A 19,619-nucleotide genomic window follows, 5' to 3' on the forward strand; every position below is an offset into this window, starting at 1 on the left:
CGTTCATAGGCCAACGCTCTATCCACGCCAGACAGGCCAGGGCTCTTCTACCCCTTTTATTGACGATACTTGGTATCTGGTTGGCTGGCTGCCACCTTACTTGCAAGATGTCACAGACTTGAGTGGTTTTGAATCCCAGATGTGAGTTTTGCTGGCCTGTTGTTCTGTTTATCCGTTGCTGTATAATGTGTTTTCTAGAAGCAGGCAGAGATAGAATGTGTAATGCAAGGTGCATTAACACCTGTGGAAGGGTGTTGGCAAAAGCAGGATTCGAAAGAGGGACAAGCCAGCCCTGACCGGTTTGGCTCAGTGGATAGAGTGTTGGCCTGTGGACTAAAGGGTCCCAGGTTCGATTTTAGTCAAGGGCATGTACCTTGGTTGTGGGCACATCCCCAGTAGGGGGCGTGCAGGAGGCAGCTGATCAATGTTTCTCTCTCATCAATGTTTCTAATTCTCTACCCCTCTCCCTTCCTCTCTGTAAAAATATCAATAAAATACATTTTAAAAAATATATTAAAAAAAAAAGAAAAAGAAAGAGGGACAAGCCAGATTGCACTGCAGGCCAAACCTCAGCCAGCCCCACTAGGCATTCTGGAGAGTTTGTGGCCCATCAGAGTGGTGCTCATTTAGCCAAATGGCCGCATCTTATATTTCTGTGTCAGTCACACAGTGGCTGTGGCTGTCTAAGAAGACAGGCCTCCTGATGGAGAGGCTCTCTGGGAGCTGTCTGCTGACATTGAGGACCAAGCCGTCCATCGAAGGAGAAGCAGCACATCTGTGTCCACCGTGGACCCTGAAATGTGGTGACTAATAGCAGACAACAGTCACTCCTTGCTCACGAGTCTGCAGTTTGGATAGGACTAGGCAGGGACTGCTCTCTCTCTGCTCTTTAGCATGAGTTGTAGTGACTCACCTGAGATTGGAAGATCAACTCTCAAGATGGCTCACTCACACAGGTGGTGTGGCTCATCGGCTCAGGCTCTGCCAGGGATCTAGGCCTGGGGCCTTTGTTCTTTTCACATGGGCCTTGCCAGGGCTGCTTGACAGTGTTTTGGTTTTGGTTTTGGTTAATTCTCATCCAAGGATATTTTTTCATTGATTTTTCAGAGAGAGTGGAAGTGAGGGAGAGAGGGGGGGAGAGAGAGAAACATTGATGTGAGAGAGACACATCGATTGGTTGCCTCCTGCAAGCGCCCTGACTAGGGCTGAGGATTGAACCTGCAATCCAGGAACCTGCAATCCAATTCCTTGACCAGGATTCGAACTCGAGAATCTTGGGCGGGGAGAAGGGTGGGTACTCTAACCACTGAGCACACCAGCCAGGACTGCTTGAGTTTCTTAACAGAATACTGACTCGGTTCTAAGAGCAAGTGTGTGGTCAATATGTAAGTGTGACCATCTTTCTACCCAGTTTATATTAGGGGTCTCTTCCCATCCTGTACGCCAGTGAGCACATTCTTCTGAAATAATGAAGAGCGTTGTTGACTCAGTAGCTGCGTCCACACCTGCCTGACATTTGTGGGGCCTTGAATCTGCGGCCTGTTTGACTTTGCCCACGCTGCAGAAGCCTGGGGCGCAAAGGGAACCAGAGCCGTGTCCGCGCAGGTTGGGCCAGGCCAAGCCGTACCTTGTGTCCTGCTCCCAGGCGCTTTTCTTGTGCCCACTGCGAGTTAGCTTCAGAGGGAAATAATGCCCTGGGAGGAAGAGGGACCCGCAAAGGGCCAGGCTGCAGTACGGTTGAAAAAGAAGGAAGGGATGTGTTGTCTTTGCTTGAGGTGATAAAGTACATGGACTTCACATACATTTTAGGCCTTCCTCGTGCCCAGTAATTTAGGTCATATTTAGCATCAGCTAGATGGAAATCACATTGCCTCCTCCCGTGAGCACTTTTAAGTTATACCTCATGTCGGTATTAGACTTTGTTCCCAAAGTAAAAATAGAACATAGATATTTTCGAACCCAGCAGAGGGCTAGAGGGCTAACACATCCTCCTGCGCCTTCCTGACTCAGAAGAGCGGGAGGGCGTTCCTCTCCTGCTGGCCGCTTTAGGGACAGAGGGACTTCTTGTTGGGCCATGGGGTAGACTGAGTGCGCTGTGGAGTGCGTCCGAAGGCACGATTACACGGATATGAAAGGGATAGTTTTATTTCCTGTAGGACAGAGACCAGTTAGGGTTTTCATTATAAAATTACTGTGTTCATCTATGATCTTGATATCCATTAATTAACTGTCTTGACTGAAAAATACTGCTGACTGCAGATGATCATAGTGGCTTAGTCAGAATATTTTCATATTCTTGGATTAAGTGACTCAGATGTTATATACATGTATTTTTGATTTTTAATTAACTGTAATCAAACAATACTGCATGTAATTAAAATAAAACTCAGCTAGTGTAGAAAAGATTATATTGAAAAATAGTCCCCCTCCATACCTCTTGTGTTTGCTTTCCAGTGGCAAGCACATTGAACTGCTTTAAGCTATTTTTTCCTGTTATTTAACCTCATATCTCTAATATCCCAGTATCTAAAGCTGATATCTCTCAGTATAAATTTTAGACATATAATATTTGCATTTTAGAATTGATTATATTTTTTATTAGGAAGAATTGCTGCATTTAGTAAATACTTTTTTCAGTGAAATAGGAATTGATGGATGTTTCCTTAACACTCTGTATGTGTATGTCACCCCTTACAAGTCAAGCATCATGCTTAATAGGTAACATTACTAACGTCAGGACACAACAAAGAGGTCTGTTTTACATTGTACCAGAGAGACTAGCCAAACAACTGGGCAAAAGAAAACATTAGACATGTAAAAATAGTAAAATTATTACATTTATAGATGATACACATGGAAAATCAAATAGAATTAACCTAAAAACGACAAATGGTAAAGTTCCAAAAGGATATCAATAGCTTTTGTAGTCTAAACTCATGGAGTAAATATTTACTGCACACAACAGCGGGTCACGCTCTTTTCCAGGTGCTGAGGATCTAGTGGTGAGCAAAACTGGCAAAAATTCCTGTTTCTGTGAAGTAGATTCTAATCTAGCAACAATCAATAATTACAAAAAGATATAGAAGAAAAGATTCCATAATATCTTAAAAATATAGAATACTTAGGGATATATTTATTAAGAAATATATAACTATATAGTGAGGAAGACTGTTCCCATCAGATATTAAAATTTATCTTTAATAATCAAAAATATATTTCTACTGTGTGAAAAGAAAGACTGATGGAACAGAATTGGAAGTCTTACAATAGACCCAATTACTTACATTCATTAACATGTGATTAAGGTCACGTCTCAAATCAGAGGTTAAATAAATGATGTGTGGGAAAAATAAAATTAGATCATATTTTTCATGATATACCAGGAAGATTTCCAAATGGATTTAACATTGAAATGTAAAAAAGTTAAAAGTATTCCCATAGAATGAAACATGGGAAAATTCCTTTGCAATTTCAGTGAGGATAGAGTATTTCTAATTGAGTCAAAATCCACAAAAGCATAAAAGAAAATATTGATGAATTCAGTACACAGACAAAAGAGTGCATGGGAGGAGACATCTGTAAACAAACTCAAAAAACAAATGTTCACTGGGGGGAAAAGATTTGTAACTCATATACTGGACAAAGAGTAGTCTTCCTAACATAGAAAGTACTAGAGGCCCGGTGCATAACATTTGTGCACTGGAGGGGGGTTCCCCTCAGCTTGGCCTTTGCCTCTAGCAGTCTGGGACCCCTCGGGGGATGTCCACCTGCCGGCTTAGGCCCGCTCTCCACGGCAGTTGGACATCCCCTGAGGGGTCCTTAGCGCTGCTGTGGAGGCAGGAGAGCTTCCCGCCACCGCCACTGTGCTCGCCGGCCATGAGCCTGGCTTCTGGCTGAGCAGCACTCCCCCTGTGGGAGCGCACTGACCACCAGGGGGCAAGTGCACTGACCACCAGGGGCAGCTCCTGCGTTGAGCGTCTGCCCCCTGGTGGTCAGTGCACATCATAGCAATCTGTTGTTCCATCGTTCGGTTGATTTGCATATTAGCCTTTTATTATATAGGATTTCTGAAACTATAGGAAAAAGACCAAATGTAGTAGAAAAATGGGCAAAATGCATTTCACAGAAACAGTAATACAAAGGCTCCTAAATATATGAAAAGACCGTATCACAGATAATACAGAAAATCCAAATAAAATTTTTACTACTATTTTTCACCTAAAGATTGACAAAAAGTCCAAATATTCGACAAACTACTCTGATATGAAGCTCTAAGGCAGTGGTTCTCAACCTTTCTAATGCCGCGACCCTTTAATACAGTTCCTCATGTTGTGTGACCCCCAACCATAAAATTATTTTCGTTGCTACTTCATAACTGTAATTTTGCTACTGTTATGAACCGTAATGTAAATTATGGTCGCCTAAGACGATCGGAAAACACAGATATTTACATTACGATTCATAACAGTAGCAAAATTACAGTTATGAAGTAGCAACGAAAATAAGTTTATGGTTGGGGGTCCCCACAACATGAGGAACTGTATTAAAGGGTCGCGGCATTAGAAAGGCTGAGAACCACTGCTCTAAGGGCACTGAGCACTCACACGTGATGCTCATGGGACTGTAAGTTAGTTCAGTGGCCATACAAGGCCGTTTGAATACATCTATCAAAATTTCAAATGCATGTGTTCCAGGTTTAGATTTTTATCCTAAAAACATCATCACATATGTGAAAATGACATATGCACAAAGTTCACATCAGTATTACATATAAAAGAAAAAGATTAGGAATCTAATTATGCCACAATCATATGGTAGACTGCTAAGAAGAATGATGAGGCTTTTTCTGTTCGACATAGCTCCAAGATTGGTTGTAAGTGAAGAAAGAAATGTGGAGATTGATATCTATAATATAACATTTGTGTAAAAATTAATATACTTGTATTTGCTTGTATATACATAAAAAAACTGTAAGGACAAGTGAGAAACTAATTAAAATAATTATTGTAGGCAGTGCAGTAACTGGAAGAATGGGAGATAGGTTTGAGAGGGAAATATTTTGAAAGTATGCCTTTTTATAGTTTTTACTGGAGGCCCGGTGCACAAAATTCGTGCATGGGAGGGGTGTCCCTCAGCCCAGCCTGCACCCTCTCCAATCTGGGACCCCTGTGGAATCGGGCCTACACCGGCAGTCAGACATCCCTCTTACAATTCAGGACTGCTGGCTCCCAACTGCTTGCCTGCCAGCCTGATCACCCCCTAATCACTCCCCTGCCAGCCTGATTGATGCCTAACTGCTCCCCTGCCGGCCTGATTGCCTCCAATGCCCTCCCCTGCTGGCCCAGTCGCCCTCAACTGCCCTCCCCTGCCAGCCTGGTTGCCCCTGCAGGCCTGGTCCCCCCCAACTGCCCTCCCCTGCAGGCCTGGTCCCCCCCAACTGCCCTCCCCTGCAGGCCTGGTCCCCCCCAACTGCCCTCCCCTGCAGGCCTGGTCCCCCCCAACTGCCCTCCCCTGCAGGCCTGGTCGCCCCTAACTGCCCTCCCCTGCTGGCATGGTCACCCCTTAACTGCCCTCCCCTGCTGGCCTGATCACCCACAACTATCCTCCCCTGCTGTCCATCTTGTGGTGGCCACCTTTGACCACATGGGGGTGGCCATCTTGTGCGAGGGCATGAGGGTCAATTTGTATATTTCCTCTTTATTATATAGGATTTTCAACAGAATAAATGTTGTAACAATCCAAAAGAAGTAATAAATAAATAGAATTAAATAAAAAGAAACCTAAAAAGTAGTCCATATGATTTGAAAAATTGAAATGCATTCTACGTAAGCATGGCAAAAGGAAAACCACAGTGGAAATGACACAATATTTGGAACAAAAAAAAATAAAAGTACTAGATACCAGAACTTGTGGATCTACAATAACTTCTCTGTGTTTCAGGTTTACTTTGCCATTCTTTTCTTGAATCCTGAATTAGAAAAGGCTTAACTCATTTAAAAATACTCCCTTTTACATATTTTTGTTTAAGATATGGGGGGTTTCAGCATTAGAAAATCTATTAACTTAATACATCTGATACTTTAGCAATTAGGGAGTAGAAGGTAGTTCTGCTACCTAACATGAAGTTTGTACTGAGAATTTAAAGCAAAGATCATACTTAATGGTGAAACATTAGAAGCATTCCCATTAAAAGTGGAAGCAAAATGAGAATGATTCTTTGAAGGAAATCTTATAATAGCAACAAAATTATAAAGTACCTAGGACTATAGATAATACAAGATGTGTAAGCTCTCTATGGAAAAAAATGTCATTATTGAAGGACATAAAAGAAGACTCAATGTATACATGGATGAGAAGAGCCATATTGTAAAGATAACAGTTCTTTTCACATCTGTATACATAAAAGCCAAGTGACCGGAACGACGGAACGACTGGAGCGACCAGTTACTGTGATGCGCACTGTGGGCGGCCAACCGGCCCGCGGCCCCTCCCCTCCATGGGCCCGGCCCTAATCTGCCCTCATTGGGGCAGGCCGGCCGGACCCCACCAGTGCACAAATTTGTGCACCGGGCCTCTAGTTATTCTATAAAATCATTGTGATTCTCATCAAAATCTCAATATGTTTTATGGAACATACTAAGCTAATCCTAGCGTTCATCTGGAAGAGCCCTGGAAATTTAAAAACATGTTTTTCTGGTATAGAGAGGTCATTAAAGCTCTCATAATTAAGACAGTGTCACCTTGGTCCAGGTATAGGCATAGACCGGGTGACCATACCTGTCGGTTTGCGTGGGACAATTTCAGTTTATGCCTGTTGTCCTGGTAATTATTAAGAGGCTCTCTTTTACTCTAAAAACTGTTCAGTGGTCCTGGCTGGTTTGGCTCAGTGGATAGAGCATCGCCTCTGGACTGAAGGGCCCCAGGTTCGATTCCGGTCAAGGGCACATGCTCGGGTTCCAGGCTCGATCCCCAGTAGGGGGCTTGCAGGAAGCAGCCTATCAAGTGATTCCCTCTCATCATTGATGTTTCCCTCTCCCTTCTTATCTGAAGTCAATAAAAATTAATAAAAATAAAAACTATTCAGTGAAATTGCATACGAAGTCCTGAAACAAATCCATTTCATTTATGACGTAGGTGGTAGTATAAGTCAGTGGTGAAAGGGTGTCATTCATTAAATAATGTTGGAACAGAAAGAAATATAATTGGCCTTTGTCTAACACTACACACAAAAATTAATTTCAGGTAGATTAAAGACTTGAAGTGAGAGCTAAAACTTTAAACCTTATAAAATATAGGACACTATCCGTATGACCTCAGGAAGGAGAAAATAAGGGAGATTTCTTAAGACAAAAAGTACAAATTACTAAAGTAGAATGGTGGTTTTTTAGGGCATGAGTATGTGTTGGGGCATAGATGTTGGTAAAGGGTACAAATTTTCAGTTATAAGATGAATAACGTCTGAGGAGGTAATGTATGACATGATGACTATAGTTGATAATATTGTTGTGTAACTGAAATTTGCTGAGAGTAGAACTTGTGTTCTCACCAAAAAAGGAGAGATAATATGTGAGGTGATGGATATATTAATTAATTTGATGGTGGGAGTCCTTTTTACTTTGTATATAAAAATCAAATCATGTTATACACTTTAAATATCTTATAATGTTATTAGTCAACTAGAAAATTTGTGCAAGAGTAGGCCTTCCTTCCCCCGGCTGCTGGCACCGGGACCCGGGACCCGGACTTCCCTACTCGCAGGCACCCGGGACCCGGGCTGCTTCCCTCCTCCGGCTGCCTGCAGGCACCCGGGACCCGGGCTGCTTCCCTCCTCCGGCTGCCCGCAGGCACCCGGGACCCGGGCTGCTTCCCTCCTCCGGCTGCCCGCAGGCACCCGGGACCCGGGCAGGCTTCCCTCTGGCCCCAGCTTTATCAGGAATGATGTCCAGAAGACGTCCGGTCTAATTAGCTTATTACCCTTTTATTATTATAGATTATATCGCAATAAAGCTGAAAACAGGTGAGAAAAGGATAAATTGGAAGACTACATTAGTACTAAGTAGTTTTTTGTGTTTTTTTTTTAATAACTAAGAAAGACAGTATAAACAATGTGAAAAAACAAGCCCTCATGCTGGGAGAAGAGATTTGTAACACATGCAACTAAATTTGAATAAACAGAATTCTAGAAGATTAACCAAACCCCCCAAAACACACAGTACACACAGAGTATAAAAAAGTGGGAAGGGTATTAACTCATTTCACAGAACAGGAATCCAAGATGACCATTGATGATATAAAACAGACTCTCAGCCTTACCACTTGTCCTGCAGGTAAAGTTGAAGATGCACATGTCTTTCATCTCAGCAGTTTCACTTCTGCGTGCACAACCCAGAGAAATGTTCACACATGAGCACTAGGAAACATTTGTAAAAATACTCATCTCAGCATTTTGTGTAATAGCAACATAAAAGTCTAAAACAATCTAAAATTGTTGGAAACAATCTAAATTTTATAAGCAGGGGGAATTGAGAAATAAATTTGGTATATGAAAATATTCCATATAGAAATGAAAATTAATGAACTAGAGCAAAATTTATCAACATGGAAAAATTTTAAACATATTAGAATAAAACCAAGTTGCAAAATACTACACACAGGCTTGTATTAGTTATAAAGTTTAAAGACATTCAGAAAAATACGGAGTCTTATGGTTGCATTGGTATATACTAATCCTCCAATAAAATGCATGCATGGACAGTGGTCTGGATTTGCCCTGTGGGTCGTAATTTGCCAACCTTTGATGTATGACACACTCAAAGGAATTACTTCAGTAGTTAAGGTATTACTAATATTATCCCCTCTTACAGGTGAGAAAATGGAGGTTTAGAGGCCTCAAGTGGCATCATTTAGGTTAAATTGCAATAACCTTACCATACTCCCATTAACCACATGGTAATGCTTATAGAAGATCCTTTTCCTTCCTCTAAAAGTAGAGTGAATTGTGAAGGTCTAATCTTACAGGTTTTCACAATTACAATCTTTAAGAGTATGTTTAGAAACTCTGCATTGCTGGGTCGTCTTTACAAAATTATTTCACGTATCATTTTCCTAGGTTTGCAACATGTTTTATTGTTCAAATGGAGAAACATACAAAAACTGTTTTGATTTTGTTTGTTATTAGATGTGGATATATTACAAGCTAGTTACTTAATAATAATAGGTACCTTTACATTATTATTAAGCAGTTGGTTCTGTTGTTTTCTGAAGTCCCCTTTATGAAGCAATTTCTTTGTTTTGTCATGACCTACAGTAATTGAGAATTTACTTATCTACATTTACATTCAAGGTCTAGGAAGTACATTTTTCCCTGTTTAATTTTATGGGCTAGAGAAGTTAGTATGGTTGGTAGGTATTAAGTAATTATGGCTCTTCTCTTTATGCCAGGGGTGGGGAACATCATTTGGTCTTGGCCTGCCAAGGCATTAGGGGTAAGTTAATTAAATGTTTGACCAAATTAGGAGGCTAATTTTTAAGCTGATAATTTTGTATGGCCCCTGAATGATGTTATAAATATCCAAGTGGCCCTGGGCAGGAAAAAGGTTCCCCACCCCTGTTTATGCAGAAAGTAGGACTGCTGCAGGCGTGTTGGAATATGTGCAGATTTAAAGGTGGAGTGGTAAGATCATTTATTTAACCTGAATGAAAATGATCTCCAGGAGAAGACTGAAATGACCTGTGTTTAAGAAGTTTCAATATGAACCAGAGCCAGGATTTGAACCCATAAAGTACTCAAATAGGTGTTCTTAGAGTATTAATTTTAAAAGAAGTTAGGATTTTTAGACAAAAAGTGATCTTACCAAGTATCTAATTATGTTTATTCTTCCAAAGTAAAAATGGGATGTATTTTTTTCAGAGACATCAAACCTGATAATATATTGATGGATATGAATGGACATATTCGGTTAGCAGATTTTGGCTCTTGTCTGAAACTGATGGAAGATGGAACGGTAAGGAAAGATAATTTTTAAATTATTTTACCCACAGATATTTTTCTTGCTACTTGTCTTCTTTGTTTGGAAACCATCTATAACAATAAAAGCATAGTATGCAAATCGACTGAATGGCCGAACAGCAGAACAACCGTCTGGACGACCACGCTATGACATGCACTGGTGCCAGACCAGCCAAGGCGGATGCAATGCGATTGGTCAGGGGGCCCCACAGGCCACCCTCTGCAGGGCGATCGATTGGCGGGCTCCACGATCAGTTGCCCCGCAGAGGGAGGTGCAGGCCTCCTGCTGGCAGGGCGATCCATCGGGGAGGCGGCAGGGCGGGGGGGGGAGGAGACTCTATGATTGCCCCAAAGAGGGAGGCCCAAACCACCCTCTGCAGGGTGATCGATCGACGGGCTCCACAATCGATTGCCCCAAAGAGGGAGGCCCAGGCCACTGACTGGCAGGCTGCGGCAAGTGGGCAGGGCCTCCCTCTGTGGGGCTATTGATCACGGAGCCCTGCGATTGATTGCCCCAAAGAGGGACGCCCAGGCTACTGGCCAGCGGCACTACGGTGGGAGGGTGGGGCCTCCCTCTGTGGGGCGATGGATCACAGGGCTCCCAGACTGCAAGAGGGCGCAGGCTGGGCTGAGGGTCCCTCCTCCCCAGAGTGCACGAATTTCATGCACCGGGCCTCTAGTCTGTTTGTATTATCCATTTATCCATCCATCCATCCTTCCTTCTATGCTTCACCTTCTTCCCCAAAGGTATTTAGGTATACTTATTCATAGTAGGGCTTGTCTATAAAATCATATGCCATTTAAACTTTATATTAATGATCTGAAGATGGTTACAGTACGCCTCTATGAGACCCTGTTTTTCCTTCTCTAGCTGACCTGGTTATTATTGTACTTGAGATATTTTTACATTTCCAGATGGGCAAAGAAAATAAATCCTACATGGAGAAAGAAAATGCAGCTTCTTCGCTTTCATTATATTTTTTTAATTTTTCTTTTCTAGTTGATTTTCCTGAGGTACAGTGTTCAGAAATGAATGCTTTTCCCAGGAAGTCCTCGATGTTGATTTAGTTTCGTGTTACCGTTTGCCTTAGTTCTGCTAACTCGGCCTCTGTTGTTTTCTTTCACTCACTTAAAATTTATATGCCCCAAGTTTATTCTCTTGTTTGTTTTGGTTTTTGTTTTTACTCAGTTTCCTGGATATATAGCAGAAGTCCAAATATATATCCTTTTAATTGGCAGAAATGTTTTTAGAGAGCACTTCAGTAAAATACATTCTAAAGACCATGAAAATGTCATATTATTCTGGACTAGTAATTTGACTTCTAAAAATTTATCCTAAGAAGGTAACATAAAAAAAAAATCCTCAACCAAGGATATGTTTATTGATTTTAGAGAGAGGGGAATGGAGTGAGGGGGGGAGGAAGGAAGGGAGGCACATCTGTTGGTTGCCTCCCCTATGCGTCCCACCCTGGCATTGAACCTGAAACCTAGGTATGTGCCCAGACCAAGATGAGCCTGCAGCCTCTTGGTGCACCATTTGTTTTTCCATATGATTGTTAGATTATAATATCGGTTTATATCCATAGTATACACACATACAAATACCCTTTCACAAATACAAGCTTGTAGACTTGCATTGAATTTAGAGATTTAAATATCCAGAGATTTTCTGGAAATTTATGTCTATAACATGGAATTTTACTATCCATGAATATGGCATCTCCATTGCTTTAGGTTTTCTTTTATGTCTGTTAATTAAGTTTTAAAATAACATTCACTGTAAATCCATTACCTTTAAGTAATGTTAGATTTGTTCTTAGGCATCTTGTGGATTTTTTTGGGGGGTGGGCTAATATAAATAAGTTTTCAAAATTTGTTGCTGGATAGCTTGTTGCAATTATGTAGGACCACAATTGATTTTTGTAGGTGTATCTTGAAGCTATCAATCTTGCTAAATATTTTTATTAGTTCAAAATAATTTGTAGATTTTTCTAGGTTTTCTACATAGACATCATACAACCCACAAATTATGGTGGGCTTTGGGTTTTGTTCTTTCCAATCTTTATGTATGCTGTTTTTTCCCTTACCATGCAGTCAGTGACCTGGTGACCTTCAGCACAATATTAAGTAGGTGTGGTAATAGGGAGCTTCTTTGCCTTGTCCCTGACTTGAATGGTGTTTTTCCTGTCGTTTCAAATTAATTATGATGTTTGCTGTAAGCTTTTTATTGGGTTAAGGAAATTTCTGTTTCTGATTACTGTGAGTTTGTTGCTAGGGTTGTTATTGTAATCAAATGATTTTTCTGCATCCACTGAGATGATACAAGGATATTTTTTTCTTTAATCTATTAATCTGATGAATGACAGAGATTGTCCAAGTTAAATCATTCATTCTTTGGATCAACGTAACTTTATCTTGAAGTTGTATTGATATATCTGAACAAATTGTTAGATAGACTCTGCTAAAATTTTATATTAGCAAATTTAGATTGTTACCTGAAATTCATACCTGAGATTAATCATATCTGATATAGCAAATAATTTTCCTTCTCAAATTGTTCTTGTCTGATTTCTATTTTTAGGTTATTTTAGCCTTATAAAATGAACAAGGGAGCCATGTTTCCTCCCCTTACCTGTTTTGGCTCTAGAATAGTTTATATAATACAAGGATTATCTGTTTCTTATATAATTGGTACAGATCACTTTTAAATCACCCTTGCCTTGGTGAGGTTTTGCTTTCTTCTGTTCTATTTTGTTTTCTAGGTAGATTTTATACTATTGATTCAAATTTTTTAATGGTTATAGGTATCTTTGGTTTTCTATTTCTTCCTGAGTCAGTTTTGGTAAGTTACATTTTTTTCTATGAACCTTGTCTATTGTCAATGAGCTGTCAGTTTTATTGGTATAAAATTGTTTTGATTGAACTCTCCTAGTTTAAAAATTTTTTACATGCATAGTTTTATCCTTTTTTCATTCCTAATGTTTGTGCTTTTCTTTTCCTTTGTAAATTTTGATGTAGAGCATTTTACTATTTTTTAGTTCTAAATATTTTCCAACTTTAGTTAGAATTCTTCTGTGGACCGTTAGTTACTTTGATGTATGTCTTTTAATATCCAAATATTCTATTTGCTTATTTCTAGTTTTATTTTAATGGAGAATGGGTGTAATAAATACTAGTTTTCTGGCATTTGTTAGTATTTGCTGTTTGATTTTGTAATAGCTCAGTTTTTATAAGTATTACAAATTTATTTTTTTAAATAAATCTTTCTTGTTCAGATTATTACAGTTGTTCCTCTTTTTTCCCCCATAGCTCCCCTCCACCTGGTTCCCACCCCACCCTCTGCCCTTCCCCCCTCCCCCAATGTCCTCATCCATAGGTGTACGATTTTTGTCCAGTCTCTTCCCACACCCTCCACACCCCTTCCCCCCGCAAGAATTGTCAGTCCACTCCCTTTCTATGCCCCTGATTCTATTATATTCATCAGTTAATACTGTTCATCAGATTTTTTATTCACTTGATTTTTAGATTCACTTGTTGATAGATATGTATTTGTTGTTCATAATTTTTATCTTTACCTTTTTCTTCTTCCTTCTCTTCTTAAAGAATACCTTTTAGCATTTCATATAATACTGGTTTGGTGGTGATGAACTCCTTTAGCTTTTTCTTATCTGTGAAGCTCTTTATCTGACCTTCAATTCTGAATGATAGCTTTGCTGGGTAGAGTAATCTTGGTTGTAGGTTCTTGCTATTCATCACTTCGAATATTTCTTGCCACTCCCTTCTGGCCCTGCATCGTTTCTGTTGAGAAATCAGCTGACAGTCGTATGGGTGCTCCCTTGTAGGTAACTAACTGTTTTTCTCTTGCTGCTTTTAATATTCTCTCTTTGTCTTTTGCTCTTGGCATTTTAATTATGATGTGTCTTGGTGTGGTCCTCTTTGGATTCCTTTTGTTTGGGGTTCTGTGCGCTTCCTGGACTTGTAAGTCTATTTCTTTCACCAGGTAGGAGAAGTTTTCTGTCATTATTTCTTCAAATAGGTTTTCAATATCTTGCTCTCTCTCTTCTTCTGGCACCCCCATAATTCGGATGTTGGTATGCTTGAAGTTGTCCCAGAGGCTCCTTACACTATCTTCATACCTTTGGATTCTTTTTTCTTTTTGCTTTTCCAGTTGGATGTTTTTTGCTTCTTCGTATTTCAAATCTTTGACATGATTCTTGTGATCCTCTAGTCTGCTGTTGGATCTCTGTATATTATTCTTTATTTCAGTCAGTGTATGCTTAATTTCTAGTTGGTCCTTTTTCATATCCTCGAGGGTCTCGCTAAATTTATCGGTTTCTAGAAAATTCTTGAAAAACCTTTTAACCATGGTTTTGAACTCTATATCCAGTAGTTTGCTTTCCTCCATTTCTTTCATTTGTGACCTGTTTCTTTGTCTCCACATTTTGGCTGCTTAAAGAGTTGATAGAGTGGCTTTGTGTGCTAGGTGTCCTATAGGGCCCAGTGGCTCAGCCTCCCCAGTTACCTGAGGTGGACACTCTTGGTGCACCCCTTTGTGGGCTATGTTCACAATCTTGTTGTAGTTAAGCCTTGATTGTTTTTGGTATCACTTGAAGGAATTGGCCTCCAGGCCAATTGGTTGTGAGAATCAGCTGTGTCTACGATGGGAGAACTTCTGTGCTGGAGACACCCTTATGGGGCAAGACTTGCTTCATTGGGGCTTTGGTGCTCACTGAGTCTGCCCCCTGAGTGTGTCCCTTATGGATCTGAGGAGTTGTAATCTGGATGGTCCCACTCTGACCACTGGATACACTGACTCTTGGATCTCCAAGGAGGTGCTAATTTAGCCTCTGCCTGAGGCCACCCAGCAGGAGCTATGGAGAGATCTGCAGATTCCTCTTCTTTGTTTGGGTTTTGGAGGTGCCCAGATGAGGCCCAGCTGTGAAGCAGTGCAAGCTGCTGTGGGGCCTTGGGCCTTCTTTTGGATGTTCTGGGTCTCTCTGACTCAGCTGCAGTTTGTTAGGTAATTTTAGATTGCAAAGGGCCAGGCCATTCATATGCAAAAGCCTCTGCGCACAACTTGGGTGGGGCGGGGTCTCAGGGAATTAACAGGGCGGGGCAAACAGCTATGGCTGATCCTCAGCCCTGCCCTAAGAGGCCCCCAGGTCTCAGTGTCCCTCGGTAATCGCTGCAGGCACCTCTGAAAGAAAGCCGCCCTTGAATTCCACCTGATGCCAGACAGTCCAGTTTCTCCCCGTATGAGTCTCTGGGTCACCAGAGCCTTGCCCGGAACTGGAGTTCAGAGCAGTTGGGAGCTTGTGTCTCCCTCCCGAATGAAAAAGACAACCGCGTCCTCATTTGCCAGCCCTTTCCGTGTGCGTGCCTCCGTACCTCTGCACTTTACTTCTGCACCTCCTCTGAGTTTCAGTGTGCTTTTCTCTTTCCTTCTAGTTGCAGAATTTACACTCAGTCAACCTTTCTGTGGTTCTGGATGATGTCCATTTTGTCTTTTAGTTGTAGTTTTGAAGTGGTTGTAAGAGGCAGCAATTTCAGGTGTTTACCTATGCCACCATCTTGGTTTCTCCAGTATTACAAGTTTATTGAAAAGAATATGTTTTTTCTAATTTTGGGGTGCAGAATTCTATATATGTCCATAAGATTAAACTTGTTAACTGGTTCAAATATTTTATATTCTTACCAGTTTTATTTCTCTCTAAGGTATTATCTTTTATGTAAAAATTCTTAATATGATGTTAAATTATTAATTTTTCCCTGTAATCATCAATATCTTCACAACTCTTTTGTAGCTATGTTGTTATTTAGAATTGTTATTCCAGGGTGTTTTCTATGTAAGTTAATAAATTTAAAAAATTTTTAATGAATTTTCCCTTAAAATCTATTTTTAGTTATATTAATACTAGGGGCCTGGTGCATGAAGATTGATGCACGGGGGGTTGGTCCCTCAGCCCAACCTGCACCCTCTCCAATCTGGGAGCCCTCAGGGGAGCCCTCTCCAATCCGGGAGTTTCTGTCATATGAGCAAATTGTCTGAGACCCCAACTCAGTTTGGTTTGTTGCTCACAGAATAATAGAGGCATTTTTTTTTTCTTTGCTTCATTGGTGGAGACTTCCTGGAAGTTTTAGGATATCTTCCCTTTAATTTTTCCTAATTTTACTCTGATTTTACTTATGTCTCTCACCTTTGCTTTCCCTCCATCCCCCACCACAACAGTAACTTGCTCCAGGGTCACTTTGCTCTAGTGTCTGGGAGATCTGTCTGCCACCAGAACTACGATTCCCAGCATTCCTGGTGCTCCCCGTGCTCTGGGTTTCCTCTTCCTGCTCTGTCTCCGTCCCACAGCCTCCTGCTCTGCCAAATCCTCCAAACCGCCAGCTCTCCCTCTCTTCTCTCCGTCTGGTGGTTTGGGGAAACAAGTTCCCCAAGCTGCTCCACTCTCCGCCGGCTCTCCCACTCTGCTCTCCGCCCTGCGTGTGTGTATGCAAATTAACCTTCCATCTTTGTTGGGTTAATTTGCATACTCACTCCTGAATGGCTGGTGAGCGTAGCGGAGGTATAGTCAATTTACATGTTTCTCTTTTATTATATAGGATAGCTTCCTTAACTTTATTTTGTTTAACACCTGCCTCATGTATCTTTTCTGTCCCTTTTTAATATTTTAGTGTCCTTATGTTTAGATGCATCCCTTTAAAACAGATTATTGCTGATTTAAAAAAAAAAAGTTATTTGGCTCTGGCCAGATACCTGTGTTGGTTGGAGCATCGTCCCATACACCCAAAGATCATGGATTCGATTACCGGTCAGGGCACATACCCAGGTTGCAGGTTCGATCCCAGGTCAGGGCGTGTATGGGAGGCAACCAGTCAACGTTTCTCTTATCAATGTTTCTCTCTCATATCAATGTTTCTCTCCTCTTCCTCTCCCATCCTCTCTCTAAAATAAATTTTAAAAAGCATATCCTTGGGTGAGGATTAAAAAAATAATGTTGATTTTGGTTTTATTTGTCATGTGGTGTGATAGTGCTGTCTTTTAATAGGTGAATTTAGTCATGAATTCCGTGATTGTAGATGTATTTATTTTTACTACCCTTTCTTGTGCTATTTACTCTAGGTTTTGCTTTTTTGTTTACATACATGCTTGTGTTTTTTTTTTTCCCCTCTTTCCCTGCCTTCTGTTGGCTTGGTCAAATTTAGTTTTATTTCTCTTTTTTGTTACTTCTTTGGAGTTATACATTCTATTTCAAATATTTTAATGTTTATCTTAAATTTTTTTAATTTATAATTTACCTAAAATCTAGTGTTAATGTTTTCTACCATCTTCCTAATTAAAACAAGAAACGTAGTGTAATCTATACCATACAAAAATTAGCTCAGAATGGATCGAAGACCTGAATGTTAGAGCTAAAACTAACATTGGAAGGAAACATATAGGGGAAGCTTGTCACATTGGATTGGGCATTGATTTCTTGGATGTGACACCACACAACAGGCAACTAAAGAAAAAATAGATACATAGACATCAGTAAAAATTTTTGTACATTAAAAGACAGTCATCTTAGTGAAAAAGTAACCTATGGAATGGGAGAAAATAGTTGCAAATCATGTATCTGATGAGTGTTAATATCCAGAATATAGAAAGAAAACCTATAATTCAATAACAAGTAATCCAATTCAAAATGAGCAAAGGACTTGAATAAACCTAAGAAGATATACAAGTGGCCAACAAGCACATGAAAAGATGTTCAACATCACTAATCATTTTGGAAATGCAGATGAAAACCACAATGAGATACTACCTCATACCCATTAGAATGGCTACCATGAAAAAGAACAGACAGTAACAAGTGTTGACAAAGAAGTAGAAAATTGGAACCCTTGTACACTGTTGATGGGAATGTAAAATTCTATAACCTCTCTGGAAACAGTATGGCAGTTCTTCAGAAAATTAAAAATAGAATTACCACATGATCCAGGAATTTCACTTCTGAGTACATACTCCATAAAATTGAAAGGATGGACTCAGATATTTGTACACTATGTTCAGTAGCAGCATTATTTACAACTAGAGGCCCGGTGCATGAATTCGTGCCTGGGTAGGGTCCCTTCGCTTGGCCTGCAGGATCAGGCCAAAACCGGCTCTCCAACATCCCCCAAGGGGTCCCAGCTTGCGAGAGGGCTCAGGCCAGGCCAAAGGACCCCACCAGTGCACGATCAGGGCTGGGGAGGGACACAGGAGGTTGTAAGGCTGGGAAGGGACCACGGGAGGGTTCCAGGGTGTGTCTGGCCTGTCTGGCTCAGTCCCCATCAGCCAGACCCCAGCAGCAAGCTAACCTACCGGTTGGAGCGTCTGCCCCCTGGTGGTCAGTGCACGTCATAGCGAGCGGTTGAGTGGCCTTAGCATATCATTAGCATATTACACTTTGATTGGTTGAACGGCCGACTGGACACTTAGCATATTAGGCTTTTATTATATAAGATAGCCAAGGAATGTAAGTAACTCAGGTGTCCATTAATAGATAAATAGATCATTAAAAATGGGTACAGTTTCAGTTTTGAACGATGAACAGTTCTAGAAATGGATGTTGGTGATAAGTGCCCAACAGTGTAAATGTACTTAATGCCACTGAACTGTACACTTGGAAATGGTTATGATGGTAAATTTTATGTTATGAGTATTTTACCACAATTAAAAATAATAATTAAAAAGTAAGTAAAGATACGTGTAAAAAAAATAAACATTAGACCACGTCAATCCTAATTCACCCTCCGTGACAGCGTCTGTTTCACCTTACTTTTCAGTGTTCAAGTAGTCTCCTCCTCCTCTGCCACCTCCTTTCCCTTCTGCTGCTCCCCCCTTTCTCCCCCTCCTTCTCTCCCTCCCCCCTCCTCCTTTCCTTCCCTCCTTTTCTTCCTCATTACTAATAACTTTGTTCACAATTTAGCTAATTGTAAAAGTTACAAAGTTTACTAATATCTTTGTTCACCGTTGCTTCTAGTATCACATCTTCAATCTGGGTTAAATTATTTTATGAAGTATGTTCTTTAGTGCTTCTGTTTATCTGCAAGGGTCTACATGTGGTAGTTCACTCAGTCTTTGTGTGAAAATGTCTTTATTTAACTTTCGTTCTTATAATGTACGTAGGTAGGTAGGGAATATAATTTTGGCAATTATATTTTGTCTCGTCACTTTGAAGAAACAGTTCCATTTTCTTCTGACTACTACGTTAGTATTAATTCAGCTGTCAGTTTCATTCTCATTCCTTGCTGGGTAATCGCTCTTTATTCTTTAATGTTTTTAATCTCTTAGCTTTTGGTGCTAAACTACAGTGTACATAGAAGTGTATCTGGTTTTATTCATCTTTTCATATCTTTCACATATTTACTGTATTTTTTATTTTAACAACTTTTTTATTTCTAGGACTCCTTTTTGATTTGATTTTTTTCATCATTTTGTTCTTATGCTTTTGATTAAAAAATAAAATGCCATAAACTTAAAAATATTTCATGAAGTGGAACTGATACTTGTTAGGAGTCTAAGTGTATTGCCCAGATTTCTGACTTTTGCTCGTAGTGGGATATTGACTCATTTAGCTGA

At 40.4% G+C, this 19,619-nt stretch overlaps 1 protein-coding gene across 11 annotated transcripts in view; it reads left to right on the forward strand.

Moving 5' to 3' along the window:
- Positions 1–19,619, forward strand: part of CDC42BPA (CDC42 binding protein kinase alpha) — a 203,235-nt gene that overhangs the window by 74,738 nt on the left and 108,878 nt on the right. For all 11 annotated transcript variants that reach the window (XM_080651309.1, XM_080651299.1, XM_080651303.1 and 8 more), the window contains one exon: positions 9,911–10,004. In XM_080651309.1, coding sequence (XP_080507435.1) covers positions 9,911–10,004 — 94 coding nt within the window. The remainder of the gene's footprint in view (positions 1–9,910; positions 10,005–19,619) is intronic.

Source organism: Plecotus auritus, assembly GCF_963455305.1.
Source record: "Plecotus auritus genome assembly, chromosome: 14".
Taxonomy (NCBI): Eukaryota; Metazoa; Chordata; class Mammalia; order Chiroptera; family Vespertilionidae; genus Plecotus; species Plecotus auritus.